The sequence below is a fragment of the Melampsora larici-populina genome (assembly GCF_000204055.1).
Source record: "Melampsora larici-populina 98AG31 unplaced genomic scaffold MELLAscaffold_35, whole genome shotgun sequence".
Classification (NCBI taxonomy): Eukaryota; Fungi; Basidiomycota; class Pucciniomycetes; order Pucciniales; family Melampsoraceae; genus Melampsora; species Melampsora laricis-populina.
In genome coordinates, this window is record NW_006768799.1 from 560334 (window position 1) to 580233 (window position 19900).

Consider the following 19900-nt stretch of genomic DNA (forward strand, 5'->3'; position numbering starts at 1 on the left):
ATTTTATGTGCAAGAGCTTTATCTAAGAAGTGATTACTATTGTGCCATGTGTTCTTGGTGTCTCCGGGTTCTTGATCCATTTTGCTGAGTGAATAGATTCGAGTGGGATGTTGTTTTGTTCGCTTAGTTTGATGATGAATTCTTTGTCTCCTATTTTGAATTCAGCAGGAACATAATTGAAGAGAATCGGGTATCGGGTTTGGGTTGTTTCGAAGTCCTTGTGGGCTAGTTTAGTCCATCGGTGTTTGTTCTCTAGTAGCCATTTTTTGATGAATCTATTTTCCATGGTCATTATAATGTCGCCCGATTTTAAGATTGCTGCACTTTGAATCTTGACTGGTTTATCGTTGATTTTTGCGTTGAGTGATTCTAAGGCTGAGTTTATTTTCTCTACAATCGTGATGTTTGTCATACCTTTGAAAGGTTCAGCTTCTGAGTTCTTGTGCATGATGAGAGTTGCCGACTTGAATTCATTGATTTCGACATTTTTGGGTGGAGCTTTCGGTGTCTGATTAGTATTCGTGTCGTTTTTAGGGTACGGGTTTGTCCAAGCTTTTGGTTTCGCAGGTAATTGGATCCGTCCTGGTTGTAGTATAGGTTGCGGTTGTAGTTGCACCGGCGTAACCTTTTCCGCTCTGAGTTGGCGAATCTCTTCTCTGAGTTCGTTGATCGTGGCGTTGAACATTTTGGACATGCTGTCCATCATTTTGATAACAATTTGAAGAAGGACGTCGTTCGCTTGAGGGTTTGTCGATGATAGTGACCTGAGTTCGCTCATCATCGAATCCGTTTCGTCCGATCGAAAGGCAGGATTTTTTGGGGGAGGGTGATCCGGATCACCTGCGTCGGTGTCCGGTGGACGTTTCTGAGGCATATGGTGATGGTTCGAGGGTTTATTGGCTTCAATCTCGATCGAATGATAAGATACCGATGAATGGTTGAATGGTTGAATGAGAATTCTCCGATCGAGTGAGTGATGATTTTTAACCCCACCCCAATTTCAAGTTCCAATGCAGAGAACCTAAGTACGTCGGGCGGCCGAACTGCAGACCGACATGTGGCCAAGACCGATGTCAGACCTTGAGATTCCCGGGCCGACCTAAAAGGTTCCCGTGGATGTCGTCTCAAGTCTCACGGGTCGGTTTCGTCGACACTTCATCAACTTCTCAACTCAAGTTCAACTACCGACTTCTCATAGTTCCTTCCTCAAAATGGCCAAGATATTCGAGATTGCTAAACAAAATCTAGGATTGTCAGTCAAGCTTTCTTTTACTCTTTCATTCGAATCACATTCAATGAAACTGACTCTATGCTTTGTATCATCTCTTTAGGTCATCAGATCCTAAACTTAACTTTCGGTCTACCACTTTGACTCATTTATATACATCTCCCAAAACAATTCCGATTTCAGAAACTTCATATTGGTCAATATATTCAACTATCTTTGACTTCGCCTCGGATGTTCCGATCCTCATCTCTTCCTCAGATATCCGCAAGGCCATTCGTGATCGGCCTAGAAATGTAGCCAATCTTCTTCATGTCCTGATTCATAAGCTCGATGAACTTGTGCACTCACAGACTACTCGCCGAGATCTTGAAGAAAAAGACCGTGGAGAACGTGGTTCTGAAGATTCTAACGGTTCAGGTGCATTTACCAGTCAATGGAAAGGATTTAGCAAAAGAGTCCCTAGCTCACTCTACCAGGGCGCTGCCAATATTGTTGGCGTTGGAAGTAATGGTAACATACCCAAGGGACCACTGCGGGAAATACTCAACTGTGTCAGGGTCTTGACACGTATCTTGCCTTTTCTCATGGATCACACTCCTCTGATCGACCCCTCGATGTCTTCCCCGATCAACGCTGCCGCTGAACTACGACTGGCTGGTCAACCTGAATGGAGCAAACCGCTTGACAAATCGGAATGGGTTTATCACTTGTTTTGGGAGAGCCATTCGATCTCGTCTGAGAAAGACGAAGATGAGCTTGCAAGTGTTACAGAACGGACCTTGACACCGGTTACACCTCAGTTTGTGATCGATGAAGAAGAAGAAGAAGAAGAAGAAGAAACAACGGAAACTAGTAATCTAAATCCTAGTAGGCCAGATGCCACCGAGGGTAATCCATCATCTTCTCACGTGTCTTCGAATCAACAACCTCCATTGTTTTCCATCTTACTCGACACTATTGCCGATCTCCTCTTCCTTCCTGGTCTATGTGTTCCTGCATCAACAAACGGCATTGATGTGCGTTACCCAATTTGGACTGGCGGTATCGGATGTTCACAGCTGCCTTTGGAACATCGACAAGCACATAACTCAGCGAAAGTGGAAGTATTGCGACTCTTACTCGTAGCCCTTTCTCAGCCACTCTACCGCCCACCTCATCTTTATGGTAGCAGTACAACCGAATTGGTTCCAGAAGCTGGTCACCCGCTCGCTTCAGTACTGCAATCTCCAAACCCAGCATTGACTTACTTCAGTACCAAGACCTCCAAACCTTTCCTGCTCTCCCTTCTATGTAGTCTCCTCAACACCTCACTCGCTCCGTCCAAGACACCTCTCAGAAATTCAGCAAACGCCCTCACAAATATTGCCACCGGACTGGGCAAAATGGCACAAGAAAAGATGGGTTTCTCATCTTCCATAAGTCCAACTTCAACAGCCAAGAACTCTCAGATAGAAAACTCTTCTACTTCCACTGGTCCTCGGCGCCCAAGTCTCACCACTGCACCTAGTAGCTCCAATTTGGGAGGGGCAAGTCAGGCGACTTCATCCGAGGGCTTGTCCAGCTGGTGTGCAGAGCTTCTCTGCTTACTCATCCTTCCTGAATTACGGAACAAGACTTCTACGCCATCTTCGACAACATTTCAAAGCATTACACTTCCTGCTCTTGACGCATCACAGCCCATGTCTACGGAATCTAAGAAAGTGACAGAGGCGAACGGGTTTCGGCTTTATCTCTCCAAACTACATCGACCCAACGATCTAAATTTTCTCCTTGACCACCTTCTCGCCGTCATCACCAAGCCAATGGGTGTCACTTCACAACTACTCCTTCCTGACGCTGTTTCCTCTACAGCTACGGCCAGTTCACTTCTAGCACCCTCAGGATGTGATCTTACTGAGGCTGTGATGATGCTCTTCGTGGCCCTGGATTGCAATTCGCGTCTCTTACCGTATCTCACAAGTTCACGTAAAATCATTCAACTCGTCATTGCACTTGTCTTCATCTGTCTTGAGCAAAAAGATGCTCCTAAACCCAAGATGGGTCTAGTTCGAGTTTGTGGTATTTTATTACAAGTTCTTACAGCCAAAGAATTGGGTGTACTTGTGAATGAAAAGGTAGAATTACCGGTAGGCATTCGAGCTCGATACTCAGTACCAGGTTCATTGGCAGACTTTTTGATAGTCTCGATCTGCTCGATCATCTTCAGTACTAACAAGGAGGCGGCCGTAGAGGGAAGTGAGAGTGGATTTACAACTATCTATCCTTCGTTGATCATCACAATCACCAATATGAGTCCGTATATAAAAGGCCTAGGAAGTCTTGCCTCAGCTCGACTTGCCCAATTACTTACTATTTTCAGTGCGCCTCGATTCCTTTTACGCGAAGATGGAAATGTGAGACTGTTGTATTACCTACTTGAAGCTTTTAACAAGTAAATCAATCTTCTCTTCAGTTTCACAAATTCTATATCTGAAATACTAACATGAACTTGCTTAAATAGTGTGATTCATTATCAAATGTCAGATAATCCAAATTTGATTTATGCTTTGATTAGAGTACATCCTCGATTTGATTATCTTGCAACTTTTACACTTCAAGATGGATTAAAAGAAATTCAACAACGTAATTTGATACGTAGATCATCTGAAATTTCAAATACAAATGAATCAGCTAGATCTAGTTTAGGCTCAGATCGATCTAAAGGAAAAGGTAAGATGAAAGCAACAGAAGGTAGTGTGATTGAAGGATCAATTAATGAAGATTGTGAAGAAGAATTACAAACCCAACCACCACCCGAGATGGTAGAGGAACGTATGAGAGGTAGTGTGGAGATTACTGCCGTTAGTGTGGGACGGAATGGGTTTGTGCCTACTGAGACATGGGTCACTTCTTGGAGGGATAGGTAGGAGTGTTTTTTTCAAACGGTTAGACTACTGGGAGAAATTATTGAGGGTTCTCCTTTTTTTTCGTAGTTTGCCACTTGATACAATTCAAATCATGATCACCGAACTTAAACCGAAATGTAAGCCATTTGCCATATTGTAATCCTATGTCCATTTGCTAACATCTAATGATTTGCCCGCCCCTTCATTCTAGTATCCTCAATTACACCCAACACAGCAACAGAAACTACATTAACCCTCTTAAGTTCAGCCACATTAGTAGGACACTTACCAGCACCAACGAAACCTAAATCCAGAAGCTTTAATTTGACAAGTTCAGGAGCTTTAAGTTGGGTAGGAGGATTAGTTTGGTCCTTAATCTTTCTAAAAGATTCGAATTCACAAGTAGGATATTTTAATGGGATTGGAATCGAATTGTTTGGTGTTAAACATTTGACCAGTAATAGTAAGAATGATGGTAGTAGATTGGCTATGATTTGGAAACCTTTTGTTAGAGGTAGTAGTCTTAGTACTGATGGATTACCTGATTCACAACCACCACCACCACCACAACCATCAATGGTTAGGTAGAATCTCCAAAGATTTTTGGTTACTTCTTTATTGAGATTATAGTCTTTGGGGACCGTTTGGAAACAAAAGAGATTATATTCGGTTTAATTGATTATTGATCAATTTGAACTTCTGTTGTAAATATATATATTTATGTTACTCTATTCATCAATTGAATTTGCAGAATGATGTACTTTTGTGAAAAAGTTATTAAAGTGCCGGTTTTTTTTTGGAAAAAGAGGCAGCATGAGATCATAAATGAAGTGATTGAAGATGAGGCTTCGAACCACAAATTGAAATAACTAGAGTTGCTTTGTGCTAGTTCTGGTAGTTTCTAAAGGACTGAGGGTTTTAAACCAAAGTGTAACTTGTTGAAAGTTATTTTTCTACCTTTAATCAACCTGCCAGATTACTCACTGACTTCTACTAGAGAGAAGTTGACAAGCTCAACTCGAGAGGATACAGAAGGACTTTCTGGAATGAGGATTTTGAAGTGCAGTGAGGGAGAATTTAAAGCTTGCACTGGTAGAATGGGGTGTTTTGCAAGACTCTGGAAAGATGGAAGCTTGGAGGATGCGAGTCTGATGAACTTGAGACTGGTTGGACATTTGATGTGTGACACTGATAAAGTGAAGGACGCGTTCCAGGTACTTAGCTAAGAGCATCCGCACTCGTTTGCGGTTGTTAACTTGGTCACGTGCGGTAACAACCGCTACATTAAGCAAAAAATGACTTAACTCAGCCAAATTTCGCACTCGTTTGTGTTAGTAGCACTGTAACGTTTGTAACTTTACCGATAATGCATGTGCTCCACAGTGGTCATGCAGTAAGGTAACATTCAATTTTTCAAGTACGATTTCAAGTTTAAGAAAACAAAGGCTATATTTGAATACATCTATTGATCTTGTGAAAATTATAAAGATTTGAAACTACACAAGAAAGATGAACAATCTGAACCAATCCAAACTTTTTTTAATGTTTGATTCAGCTTTTTTCAACTGTTTGGTTTGTATCTCTTGATCTTAAAAGTCTTCCAGTCATTAGTCTTTAGAATTCAATTTTCTCATCTATCTCTATACATATGTGAAGTCTGAAATTCTTCATATTGATTTGATTGGTTTGAAGTCGAGTTGAAGATTTTCAAACGACCTATTTTAGAACAAAAAAACAAAAAAAACAATCGTAAAAACATCGATTGGTGTTAAAAGGTCTTGATTCAATTCATGTGACTGGGTGAGAGAGGTGAAAAGACGATGTTTGTTGTTGACTTTGGTATTGGAGATTGGGCTGAGTTGAGTTTTTGGAGTTGTAGTTGCTGTGAACAGGTCGTGATGTGTGCTACCGCATGCGTTAGCCAATTGGTAGATTTACCGATTCGCTAACGCAAACTGATGAAAAATTAACTACCGCGGGGCTAATTGTTCACCGGTGCGGAAAAGACCCCGCGGTTGCGTTAAATTTAACCTTACCGCACTCGATTTACCGCACGAGTGCGGATGCTCTAAGATTGGATGCCAACACATCATATTGAAACTTTCACAGTGAATAAGTTTCATTTTCTACATATTTCCAGTCCAGAGCCAAACTTAACTAAGTCCCTCGCCAACGGCCCGAGGCATATGATATGGAAAGTGCTTCCAAGTGCTCTTTCTTCAAGAGCAACTTTTGTTACATGAGTACATATATTATGCTCTCTGCAACTTCGGCTTGAGTGGGAACTAATAGAGCTTTGTTTTATAGACATATATTTATGAGCTGGCAGTTTGTCAAGGCATACCAGGTAGACAAAACAAAGATAGCACGATTGGTGAAACAGCAGTTTCAGCAAAAACGTCTTTCCAGTCGCCTGGATCATCCTGACGCGGTCAAGACCTTTGGCTGAAACCCGCAGCAGATACAGCTAGTACATAGAGGTTAACCACTCAGCAAAGGACACATCTCACATCACCGAGAAGCAGTACTTCCAGTCACCTTATGAGACTTCTGAAAGTTTGAGCTCATGTAATGGCTCGTGGCGCTTCTTTTATACCTTTGCACAAAAGTGACTTTAATGAGCCCAAAAAAAAGTATCGCAATGTAGAGTTTTTTTGCTGAATACAGCCTACTTCTCAGGCGAGAATTCACGTTTTTGAGGTAAGTCCCTCGCTCGAGCCTCGGGCCGTTGGCGAGGGACTTAGTTAAGTTTGGTCCAGAGCATGTTCTCGGAATGAAGACTTGTTAAACAAACCATTAACTATTCACTCATAGTCGATATCAAATCAAACACTTAACATTACCCTTTTGTACATCCATCAAGAGATGCAAATAGGATGAATTCAATCTGACTCATTCGACCGAGACTACGCATAAATCGACGAGCCTTCATTCAGAAGCAGGATGACTGAACTTCAACCCATTCCCAATTACTCTCTGGCACCTGCTTTCTTATGCCCATTCGGATGGCCAACCGATCCTACCTACCCAATCGATGTAGATGCAAGTATCACTAACACCGAAGGAGCCAGTTCGACAAACAAATCTGACTCTTGTACACCTACAGCAAACTTATTTCAAACTTGGGCAGATATCTTTGAACTGAATCATTCTGATGAAGATGAAACTGAATTAACTCGAATTTATTTAGAAGCATTATATTTACCCGATTCATATTCAGTAAATACTCAAGTACGCTTCTTTTTTCTCTTGTTTAACTTATTTTTACAAAAACGAAATGTTGAAGAAAAATTGAATTGATTGGTTTGGTTTTTTGATTTAGTCACCTATGATTACATTAGTACAAAAGATTAAATCATTATCAAATGAATATAGTGCTGAAGAATTAGTCGAATTTTTAGAATCATTTTTAATTTCAGAAAAATTATTAGCCAAGAAATGGGATAAAAGTGTACCAGGATATGTAAATTATTTTTTACCAAATGATAATATAACTCAACCTGAAATTGAAGAAGAAGAAGAAAACGTTTTTCAATTTAATGAACTTGATGTCATTCGTGCTGTCGTGGATTATCGTCATTATCAATCATCTAAACCTAATTCATCTGGTCTTGATTCTAAAACTAATAGATATACCGGTAAAGAAAACTTTACTAGAAATGAATCTACTAAACAACAAATCGAAACCTGGGCAGCCAGAGAGTAAGTTTTCGCATCTTATCATTCCTTTTTCACTTTAATCTGGCCAGTCGTCTATATCCGTCCTGACATACTGTCATTTGAATCTTTGATGATAGAGCTCAAATTCAAATTATCTTCTTACTAGAGATCATAGTCCTCACAAACCAATCTTCAAACCAAGGTTCACAAATCCTAACACATCATACCAAATTACTTTCATCACCACGAAAACCAAATCGACAAGAATCTACCAAACCAATCGATCAAATCGAAGCCGTATCAGATTTAGAACAATTACTTGAAGGTCTTATTGATAGATTAGCAATGTGGCAACTTTTATCTGACTTTGGATCTTCAGAACTTAGCAATCTATTTAAAAGCTCCGATCCTTCTGTAAATAAATCATCACATTCTGATCTTGATGAAGCTCAACGTTTTTGGACAGACATAGTGGAAGAATAGTGAGTCAAGACTTTTTAACTTCTCGTGCTGATCATTGACGTATGATTGCTAATCTGCTTGGGTCCGATACTAATCAATTGATCAATCAGTTATACCCATCAAATACCATTACTTAACTCATCATTCCGACCAAAATTGTTTCCTACATCGATTTACGAACCAACTGGATCATCACTTATCCCCACTCAATTCGATTCCTCAGCCAAACACCATCCCTTATCGTCTATCACCCGAACCCCAAACCTAAAAGAACTGGACCGACAACAAGGCTTACGAGAAGCCGCGCGTGCTGCTAAACTATCGACTCTTAGTCCTACACTCAACGACAACCCTCAGAAAAAGAAACGACAAAGGTTAATGAAGAATGCATCGATGAGCGAATCACAATTAGCTTTAAGTCATTTGAATTCGAATCGATTGGGAATCAATTCTAGATCACTTTTTAGTAGGAGAGAAGTCAGTATGACTCATTTACCTTTTAAAAGTAAACTTAATCATACATTACATAGAAGAAATCAGTCTCTTGCTTCTGCTTCTGGGAGTGGGAATGGGAATAAAGGGATTTGGAATCAAAAGGATCATAGAAAACAGTCTTTACCTAGAAGTAAGTTTGAAAATTAGATCTCTTTGGAACGAGATCTTCTAGGGAACAGGTTAAGAAGAGGTTTTGATTCCTTTTCGGGTGTTTTTCTTTGAAATTAGAAATCGATTCTAACTTAGATTCTCGTACTCAACTGCTTGCAACTCCAAGTAAATCGATTAAAACAAGACGTAAGAATTCCCTTTTTTTTCTTTCCAAGATCATATAGACACTTCTACAAACCAAACACAAAACTGATGGATGATTTTGCTTTTTGGGTTGATGAAACGTTGGTGATTTGTTTTGAGATCATTAGAGTTTCCTGAAACTAGAATCCTTGTACCTGATACACCTCATCATCGTAGAGAACTTGTACCAGATACACCTACTTAGAAGAAATATCCTATTCTTCTCTTTTTCTGTTTGTGTAGGAGAGTAAGATGTTTTTTTATTTCCAGTTTTGGAAGTTAATAAAAGTTAGGAAATGAAGAAAGTTTGGTGGATTTCTAGAGTCCTTTTGGGTTCTGCTTGGATCGTGTAATTTTTTTTTGGTGGGTGTAATGATTATGTTTTTAATCTTCTCGTTATTTTTTTGTGATTTGGTTTTTAAATTTTTCAAATTGATACTTGGATTGAAATGCAAGATATAAATTGGTTGGGTTCTTGTTCTGATCACTTCATGTGTTGATAAGATCTTTGGGCTGAGAGAGAATTGAAGGTATTCTGTTGGACAGGATGATACATGTATCTTGGTCAAATGTCTCCAAAGGATCATCTTTTTATCGTACACTGACTTACACATGCATATCTAGCCTCAAAAAAACACCAACTGAGGCGTCCCCGCATCCCCACAGGGGCCAATGGACGCCCTGGGACGCCGTGGTTCAGGGGATTTACAATAAGTTCCATCTACATTTACGGTCAAGTTTAGGTTACAAGCTTTATATATATATATGTTTGTATGTCTACAGTGATCTATATATATATATATATATATATATCTTTTACACTCCGAGCTTTCAGCCTGATGCTACCTTAACTAGACCAACGTAAGTTGAGAGTACTGTGAGGGGGGCTGAGCCATGAGGTGTGCCGGGGCCATTGCAGGACACTATTTCTAGGACCCTGTGTGGTTTGACATCCTCATGGTCTACCTTAGGCTCAGAGCTACGTAAGAGCATCCACAACAAACTTTTGACAAATTTGAAAAGTCTGAGTAGGGTCAATTTGGCCTTCAAATCTCCTTGTCCATAGTGGACTGTTCATTTTTGAACTATCATATTCTGTACAAACATACCTCAACCTTGCTTGAAGCAATTTGATCAGCCAGATCATCACTCATGCAACACACTTGATTTGTTGAGTGTGTTTAATAAGGCTCAAGACACTTAAAAATGGTCTTTAACACGTGTGATGAAATTTACATTAACACTATCTTGATCAATGCTGACACCCAATGTTTTGAGAATCAAGTGATGTCTTTCACAGAGTTTTTGAAATGAGATTGAGCAAATCAACCGTTATGAAAGTGGAATGGAGGTGATATGACAGAGAATCCCCATCAAGTTGTCCACATGAAGTGCTGTCACATGATATTTTGACCCTTCAAGATTTTTGAATCAACCTTTAAATTGAAAGATCAGGTTCAAAAATTTGAAAAATTGAAAGATGAAAATTTAAAATTTAAAGAGTCTGCTGTGGTCAAATTGGACGTTTTCACCCTCAAATTCAACATTTGAAAAGTCAGCTGTGGATGCTCCAAAAGTGCCTGAAAGGCCCAGAAGGGTCAGTCCTCGTCTGTTGGGATGGTGGGTGGGTCGGAAAAGATCAAGCTTTAAGAATAAGCTTCACAACCTTGGGAAAGCTTGTCTTTCCAGGAAACTAGGCGGGAAACAGAAGTGGTAAAGAGTTTAAAGACTCGGCGCAAGGGACAGGGAGCGAGGTCCCATCACATTAATGAAAATGCAAAGGAGCACTGAGAGAGGCATAAATTTAAGCAATATTCATTGTTATTCTTTAGGTATCACAAACTAAGGCAGAGGAACTAAAAAGGGATTATGCATTGTATGTTGCCGTTGCCGTTGCCGGTGGGCTTCTGAAAGGTCCGCAATGAACAAGCTAAGAGCAATTTGGATGTAGACCGACATGAGAACAAAGTGTACAAGAAGTAGGCCCCAAGGTAGGAATACCAGAAGGATGATGCAAACTAAAAAAACGGGAAACGGACTGAAAGAAACTCTGCACAAGGGAAGCGCGAACAACGATCTGAACGAAAAGACTAAGATTCTAGATCAAACCGAGGAGACCACCGTCAAGAAGACCGCCCACAGCGGTACCAAGGTTTGCGACCAAGAGACCGACTCCTTGTAAGAGAGCACCAAGGCCGTGGAAGAGAGGGTCGAGGATGACGATGAGGACGTGGAGTAAGGTGCTGAGGAGACCAAGTGATTGGAAACAGCCATTGGGACCTCCTGGTACTGGAACTGGGAAACCTCCGGGTACTGGAACTGGCACACCTCCAGGTACTGGAACTGGCACACCACCTGGGAAACCACCTGGAACACCTGGGAAACCACCTGGACCGAATCCACCTGGAACTCCGGGGAATACACCTGGAACTCCGTGGATCCAGCTATCGACTGGGAAACCGAGAGGTGACCAGAGCTGAGGGTTGAAGTTGCAGGCGGAGAAGAATTGTTGAACCTCGACATGGAAGGTGATTGCAACACCGACGATCGATTGGATCAAGACAGATAGAACGGCAAACGAGGCTAAATGTAGTAGAAATAGTCAGTAATTCAGAACCCGACCTTAGCTTATATGGTTCAAGGAGGAGAACAGGTACTGACATTGGAAGGAACCGATAATACCAACACATTGAGTGTTGATGATCGTGAGCATGCTTTGGATTTGAATGATCAGCGGGGAAAAAGTGGAGATGAACTAGAGACAAGATGGGTTAGCAAACAGCTGAGCTCTCGAAACCGAAATAGAGGAAAGACGTACGACTTGAGGGTTTCCTTGGAAGGAACAACCGCCTTGTAAAGTGGAGAACAGAGTTGAAAGACTGGTGACCATGATTTGGAACTGAAGTAAGATGGATTGAGGGTCTAGGCCACCGTTCCAGATGTTGACGGTGTTGGATGTGATGACAGTGTAGCTTTGAACGGTGGAAAAGAAGGTGTTCATGGGTGGTAAACCACCGCCGCCGTGGAAGACGACGGGAGCATTCCAGCATGAAGTGGGCCCTGGAACAGGAAGACCTCCACCACAGCCACCAAAGCACTTCATCTTGACATGATCGCTACGAAAGTACAAGTGATAGTCAGTGACATCGCTCTACAAAGCTAGAAAAATTCAGACTCACTCGCCGCCGGCCTGTTCTTCACTACGAACGCTCAACCGAGCAACTGTCTCGGTTCGCGCCCTGAAGATAGACAAAGTCAGCATCGACTCATGAAACGGAATCCGAATGCAATCGCTTACAAATGACGCGGACTGGCAGCAGCGGAGGCTAAGAACAATTCAAACAGAACAAGACCTCAGTTTTGCTCGAAAGAGAGTGCGGACGATAACCAAGGAACTCACCAGCAAGCACAAAGCCAAGGTAAGCGAAGGAGATATGCATCTTTGTGGATTTAGGAATAATGAGTGTAGGATGAAGGGATCGGAAAAATTACTACGATCAAAAGAAATAAAATTAGGTCTATGTCGTGAGGGATTTTCGAGAAAAGGAAAGGCAGGTATTTACTAGATGAAAAGGATAGGCAAAAGGCCAGTGATGAAGAGCGGATGAGGGTTGAAACAGGTTGCTTCTGATGCTCATCTTATAGTCGAATTGCTTCGATTGCCAGACGGTAGACCTCATCATCAGGCTTGACACAGAACTTGTGATCATGAAGCGCTGTTGGATTTGATATAGAACCACCCAAAAAGAACATCAAGAATTCTGACAGCTGCTCAATCTTTGAATCTTTTCAAATGGATTTGAAAAAGAAAGGACACTTCAAAAACAAATTATCTCATTTGAGCTCAAGAGTATCAATGTGATCGGACTGGAATCCTAATTTCTGGAACATGTCAAATCAACCAATTTGATATCCCAAAAATCATTAATTTCATCCTCAGGATAATCATCACCTCGATACAATTGCTCATCCGAAAAAGGCCTTTGAAACTTCCGAAAGCAGTGCAGGCACTCCCATAGTGCTGTCTCTTCTGTCTCATATGTACATCTTTCTTCGTGACCGGCAGACTCAGCGACCAATTATGTCTGTCAAAATGACCATGGTGTGTTGTCGAATCAGTCGAATCTATGTATCAATCATGATTTATAACGTAATGGAGAAGAACGATTTGGGTATGCTGTACAAGCTATTGATGATATTCATGAGTTCCCTACAGAAATCTCAGTTGAGATCCATGCAAGGGCAAAAAAGTGTTCAGTGGAATAGAATTAATCACCTCATATAAAGACAAATAAAGTCCTAAATGACTGATTATATGAATGTATGGAACACCAAAACTGGCTTGCTTGTGTCAGTTTCGATCGATACCAAATGCTTTTCAAAAAGTTTGACACACAAAACTTAAAGGTGGAGTTGGACTCACATACCAAAGGGTTTGGAAGCCTTTCTTGCTCTGGTCTGAGGTAGTGGCGATGGTGGAACTTGCAGGGTCAAAGAACAAGTCTTCAGATCAAACATCTGGCAAAACCTGTTCAACCCGCTGTATGCCGATATTGGGCAAGTGCTACGGGGTGTAGACAAGACTTGGAGAGGTAGCGGTGGCGTGGCGCTTTGGACTGCTTGTACATCCACCGGTTCACTTGTAGCGGCCGCTACAGAACTCGCCCGCAGTTGCCCGCGACCGCTTTGTACAGCGGATAATGATTGCTTCAGATGTTGGAGTCACTAGTTTGAAAGGCTGAATAGCAACAAGCCAGGGAAAAGATTCAAAAAGGTCACGACGAGTCAAAAAGATCTTGGCCAGAGTCCAGACATCAACCCAGGTTAAAATTCAAATATGCTTTTATACCACAGTTTCACCAATCCGACCAAACACTCCGGTGATATGGTAACTCAACACAATCCGACGTCTCTGCTTGAAATTTTGAGATCGGTAGACTGGCGCCTCCTTGAACTTACCATAAAAGTTCTATGCCGGTCACTCGCACCCCGACAGTCTAGGTGAATTCACCGTCTCGCAAAAAGTGTTTGTTGGCTTGACATGCAAATCGGTCTTACTAGCAATGCGTTCAATCTCGAAGCGGTTGCGGTAACAAAGAAGAACATCACTTTGATCAAAGCTGGTGTTGATCTAAAAAAGAAATTGAAGCTTTGATATAAATACGAGCTGAATTCATTGATCTTTGCCCACTTTATTCCGTTGTCCATCAATCTTACCCTTCTCAAAAGACTTGAAATACTTTTCATACCAGTGAATACTTACTCCATAACATCTTCTTGACAATCTGAACTTTTAAAAACTCAAAGCTTTCTAACTCTCACTTAAGGGTTTATACGTGAAATCTAAACCAACCCTTCACATTGACCAACAACAATAAACTTCAACCAATCAGACACCTAAAAATTTACCACGCAATCTAGTACCACAATGAATCTCGGGCAGCTTCTAATTGTATGCAGTACTCTTCTTGGATTAGGGATTTGCGTTGCGCCTCTACCTAGCTATCAAAATTGCAGAAGGTTCTATGGGCCGACTAAAGATGGGAAATTTGGCAAGTCATCATCTTCAAGTCCATTTTCTTGAGATCATTTGATTCTTCTTTCCAAACAGACAGATCTGACATATTGAGCCTCGAATTGGTTAGCTTGTCAGAACAGTGGTGGCAAAGCATACACTTGTTCACCCGCTAAACAACACCCCCGACTCCCGATGACCGGCTGTGTCCCTTACGCGGACCCCAAAAACTTGAAAAAGGGAGTTACGAATGCAGCACCTGTAAAGAAGGATTGTGATGCAGCAATAGCACAAAAGGAACCTGGGCCGCAGGGCAAATATTATATTGGTGTGTTTTGTCGATTTGATACATCACAGCAAGGTACCAACGACTGAAGATTGATCATGATTCATCTCTAGATTGTGCTGAGGTTCAGATAGTCAAAGATAAAGTGAAACTCACTGCAGCTTATAAATGTGAAATAGGTCCCTATGTTGGGCCTTTGAAAAGTGAGTTTCTTTGAACTTCTTCCAGATGACATTGCCTGAAAGTAATTGGGAAAAATCTCTCGTGTGGTACACAGCCTTGCCAGGTTGCATTCTCAATACCGATCAAACCATTGTTTAGTAAGCCAACCTAATTCCAAGCACTCTGCCTTGACATCATCAAGAGTTGAACTAATAGCTCATATCTCTTGACTGGTCTACAGTGATATTGGTTATAATTGGTTCAAATAAAGAGATCTTTGTTGGCACGCAAGCTCTTTGTTATGCTCAACAGTATGATGATATGCAGTACTTGGAAGTTGGGACTCAGTGTTGACTAGGGGGAATGGGAGTAGCCAGAGGTGTCCATACGCCAAGGAGGTACAATTGGTTTCAAAAAAGTAAACAAGAAACCAGAAAAGAACTTACAGATGTATAGTCTACACTACGGTCCAAACTCTGAGGGCCCATATGTTCTCAAAGCAACCATAGTATTGAGCACAAAATATTAGTTCTCAGTCATCTTCAAGTTAGTATAGAAATATGTAATCCAAAAATATATTCTGAATCATTGTATTGAAACACAGCTGCATAATTACGGTATTTAAAGTTGTACATATATATTTTTCTGTATATAGTTTTTCTGTTGTTTCAAAACTCTACACAACCAGGCAAAAGTATATTTTGTTGAGATGTGAAGTTTACCATTTTGCTGACCCTGCTAGCCACACAGCGTTCCCACAGGCAAAGTATGCAACAGGTCCTCAAAGCTAGATACTTTTTGAACTCAACATACTTTTTTTCCCCGCCAAAAAAAACAAGCAAAAAAGGATATAAGGAAATTGTCTGAATGTACATATGTAGCTTTGAAAAGCATACATGAAGAATACATGTAAAGCTGATGTACTCACAATGTGAACAGAAAATATGTCATGAAGAATACATGTAAAGCTGATGTACTCACAATGTGAACAGAAAATATGTACTCTAGTCTTATTGGAGTCTGATATATCCTTTGAACATAAATGTGCCCATCTATATATCCAAGACATAACTTGTATATAGCCTTTGTTTTTATAAAGAGGACCTTAGTTTAGGTGCAAAGCCCCATACAAGGTAGGCTTTGGTTGGTGCATAATCAAGCCCTGAAATTCTTGGAAACCTTTGCGCAAACCAAATGTCCTACTTCTCACTTGACTCTCTTGTTTCCTTGTTTGTCAATTAACAACCTCCTCATTCGCTTTTCTTTTGTCTATGAGGTGTTTATTCTTTGAATGGCTTGTTTTATCAATTCCATATTGCCTCTGTCAATAAGGAAGCTTATTGAGTCAGGAAACCAGCATGTAACACGTGATATATGACCGCTACAGGCTGATTACATATGGTTTACATATCTAATATGGTGTCTGACAATAGTAATGAAGTGTAAAAATAGCAGAATGAAACAGGAATCTGTGGCTAATGATTGTAAAAGGGCTTAAAGAGGAATTGTAAAGAATTTTGGTGACTGTAATGGACAGATTGGTTGTTTGTTGAAGCTTTTCATCTTCCAATGATCTATGTGTAGTTTGTTTTATTGAACAATCTATATCTGTTGAATGTCACATAGTAAAAAAAGAAATTGGATAAGCAGAAAAAGTGTAATTGAATATAAGTAAAAAGAGCAATAACTGGTGTGTGCACCAAGCATGTACATATAATTAGCTATTACATCATACATGTATTCAGTTGTATGTAACTATGTCTTACATGCTGATTTATTATCAATGACTATAGTACATGTGATTGCTTAATTACATGCAATTTATTCATATGTAAAGACACCGGGAATTAACTCGTTCAAAACCTGGTTTACATATCTAATATGGTGTCTGACAATAGTAATGAAGTGTAAAAATAGCAGAATGAAACAGGAATCTGTGGCTAATGATTGTAAAAGGGCTTAAAGAGGAATTGTAAAGAATTTTGGTGACTGTAATGGACAGATTGGTTGTTTGTTGAAGCTTTTCATCTTCCAATGATCTATGTGTAGTTTGTTTTATTGAACAATCTATATCTGTTGAATGTCACATAGTAAAAAAAGAAATTGGATAAGCAGAAAAAGTGTAATTGAATATAAGTAAAAAGAGCAATAACTGGTGTGTGCACCAAGCATGTACATATAATTAGCTATTACATCATACATGTATTCAGTTGTATGTAACTATGTCTTACATGCTGATTTATTATCAATGACTATAGTACATGTGATTGCTTAATTACATGCAATTTATTCATATGTAATGACACTGCGGGAATTAACTCGTTCAAAACCCGATTGAGCAAAATTTCGGTGTCCGGGTTTGCAATTTCCTCGAATCGTGAAACTCGTTCACAACTCATTAGCATTACGTTCGCCGATTTCCCTCGAGTACACTACAATACATACACATACACCGCACTCTCAAAAGCTTTAATTCCAACCGTTCAACAATCTCACTCCTTATCTTGTCCCCACTGAACTCCTTTCTTGTATTTGGTTGATCAAGGCTTGACAAAGGAAGGTGAAGGTGAGTACAATGGTGAAAGGGGTTGTTGTTTTATCATGTGACTGCACATTCATGGGGCCAGCAGAGTACAGAGTATAGCCCGAGGGAAATTGGCAAACCTAATGCTAACGAGTTGTGAACAAGTCTCTTGATTTGAGGAAATTTTGAACCCAGACACCAAAATTTCACTCAATGGGGTTTCAAACAAGTTAATTCCCGCGGTGTGAGGTTTTTGTAAGAGGGTAGATATGCAACTGAGTCAGCTTATGCCCTTGCTGACAGCCTCAGTCAAATGGTTGATTCTCACCAGTTTTTGGGAATTGGATATATTTTCCCTTTGTTCTCAATCCCAGGCATCCATCAATTCATGCTTTGCAAACTTACATAGGTATGTAATCTCTTCCTGAAGTCTTGATGACTCCATGAAACATCAAGGACTGTCAGAGCAACTTTTGACATGTGTGCCTTTCCCAAGTCTCTTGTTGTTATATTTCCTTGATCTGGATTGGATTGGTTCAATCAAAATCTTGCCTCAAAATCTTACCCTCAATGTATTTGCGTCAGACTAAAGTTTTGTATTGCTTTCACATTGGCCATTCATCTAAATCTTCATATCCCTTTTTGATACCCCTTCAGATTGTTTCCTAATTTCACTTGCATATGATTGTGGTGTTTGCATTTCAATCTTGTCTCCAAAAAATGTCTCCGTCACTCTAGATATATCTGTTTGGGATAATTGTTTGTTCTCTCAACAGAAACAAAAATTGGAAAGTATTATTGTATTCATTTCAACTTGCTTGCCAAGTTCTTGATCACTGAAATGTGGATACAAGGAGGTCTCAACAGGAGGCATGGTTGTTTTTGAAAAATGTGCCCCAATCAGAGTAAATTTTCTTTGATCTGCCTGGCATCCCAGTGATCTACACACTTTTGCAACCTTGTGAGTCCTTGGATACACCAATTTAATATGGTAAAAAATATATGCTTGAAATTTTGGTGTTAATGTTGATGTTATGCTTTTGCTATATTGTTTACCATGGATGTTCTCAGAACCTAATGACCAACATTCATGAGACAGACTGTGGAAATATATCTCCATTACAACACTTTTGGACTGTAATGTAGACCTGTGGAGTTGGATTTCTACTAGCTCTATATCTATCAGTCTGTTGTTTTCTCTTAGTGTTTGTTGTTCCCCAGAAAGATATTCTTCACCAAAGATAAACTTGAGAAAAATCAGTTTTGTCCAAACTTTTCCAAATGTGGTTTTGAACTTTTATTTCCTGCTATTCAATGTAATACAGAATCCCTCATTCAATTAGCTCCTTTTTGATCATACCGTTCTCAATTTAGCCTTCTTGCACTAGCTAGTCAAATAGCTCATTTTTAAAAAAATCCTGCCTACCTGTTCCCTGTGTAATAAACTCAAATGTTGACCACTAAAACCTTGTGGACCTCCCACATGTTCTAGTCTCTTTATCTGGTCTTCCATTGCTCTGTTTGTTGTCAGGGGGAAAAGTAAAAATGGGTCTCAGGCCCAATCACATAGCCAACTTTTTCAGGTGGACAGAGCCCCATGTTTGGCAACGCAGATGTGTGTCCTGCAAGCTTGTGTGCGTGTATATATCCTATGGCTGTAGAGTGAGAGGTGGCAATAATTTTCACTCCATTTTTACATTTTTTCCTTTGGACCAAACCTTATCTAGTCTACTGAGTGGCATCTAACTTCAAAAGCGTGTGGTCACCAATGCACAGGCTATCTTATGCCTGGTATCCGTGGAGGCTCCTCTAATTGCCACAAGACAAAGCGCACATCATAATTTGCCATTGACTTCAGACACAAGCTTACTCAAGAATCTAGCAATCAATATCCTTGGGATTGTTTTAAAGGCTGGTGGTGTCAAGGGCTTGTTCTCCTTGATGAGTTTATTAAAGTCACAAAGGCACACAAGTAAATGAAAGTCCAGACACTCAAGTCCATTTCTTATGAGCTGTGTTGCAGGTAAAGACTCACAGAAATCAATCTCAACAAACAAAAACAATACCCACAAGAAAAACACTTCTTCTGAGAATGATGTGACTATAGATTATGTGGACTTTTTTGTACTGTCTGATGTGCTTGAGGCTTTTGCAGATGGGACTTTCACAGAGTCTATGGCAAATAGATTTTCAGACAACTGTGAGGGCTTCATTGAAACTTTTCTTGATACTCTTTCCTCAAGCAAAAGAAAAACAATGCCACTTAATTTGCACCAATTATAGTTGTAGACAATGAACCTTTTAGCTGGCCTGCAGCCAATGTCTTTGATGTTCAATTTTCTTCACCTTTTTTGAATGAAAACCCCCAATAACACAATCTTGGTACCGC

General features: G+C 40.2%; 4 protein-coding genes across 4 annotated transcripts; 3 read left to right on the plus strand and 1 right to left on the minus strand.

Annotated features, from left to right (window-relative positions):
- Positions 1–1211: 1211 nt before the first annotated feature.
- On the plus strand, positions 1212–4701 carry MELLADRAFT_90153 (uncharacterized protein; the record flags this gene model as incomplete). The annotated part of the gene is made up of 5 exons (XM_007413158.1): positions 1212–1252; positions 1332–3659; positions 3729–4130; positions 4201–4250; positions 4325–4701. 5 exons carry the CDS (start codon positions 1212–1214, stop codon positions 4699–4701), a joined length of 3198 nt encoding a protein of 1065 aa, XP_007413220.1.
- A 2355-nt stretch (positions 4702–7056) lies between these two features.
- On the plus strand, positions 7057–9229 carry MELLADRAFT_78558 (uncharacterized protein; the record flags this gene model as incomplete). The annotated part of the gene is made up of 5 exons (XM_007413159.1): positions 7057–7344; positions 7436–7815; positions 7911–8255; positions 8346–8860; positions 9153–9229. The coding sequence occupies 5 exons, from the start codon at positions 7057–7059 to the stop codon at positions 9227–9229; spliced, it is 1605 nt and encodes a 534-aa protein (XP_007413221.1).
- Positions 9230–10814: 1585 nt separating this feature from the next.
- MELLADRAFT_72555 (uncharacterized protein) lies at positions 10815–12801 on the minus strand (the record flags this gene model as incomplete). Its single annotated transcript, XM_007413245.1, has 7 exons — positions 10815–11607; positions 11686–11779; positions 11843–12140; positions 12204–12263; positions 12323–12350; positions 12425–12515; positions 12588–12801. The coding sequence occupies 6 exons, from the start codon at positions 12462–12464 to the stop codon at positions 11123–11125; spliced, it is 1005 nt and encodes a 334-aa protein (XP_007413307.1).
- Positions 12802–14452: 1651 nt separating this feature from the next.
- On the plus strand, positions 14453–15256 carry MELLADRAFT_124222 (uncharacterized protein; the record flags this gene model as incomplete). The annotated part of the gene is made up of 5 exons (XM_007413160.1): positions 14453–14576; positions 14670–14867; positions 14939–15028; positions 15103–15145; positions 15229–15256. The coding sequence occupies 5 exons, from the start codon at positions 14453–14455 to the stop codon at positions 15254–15256; spliced, it is 483 nt and encodes a 160-aa protein (XP_007413222.1).
- Between the last annotated feature and the right edge of the window lie 4644 nt (positions 15257–19900).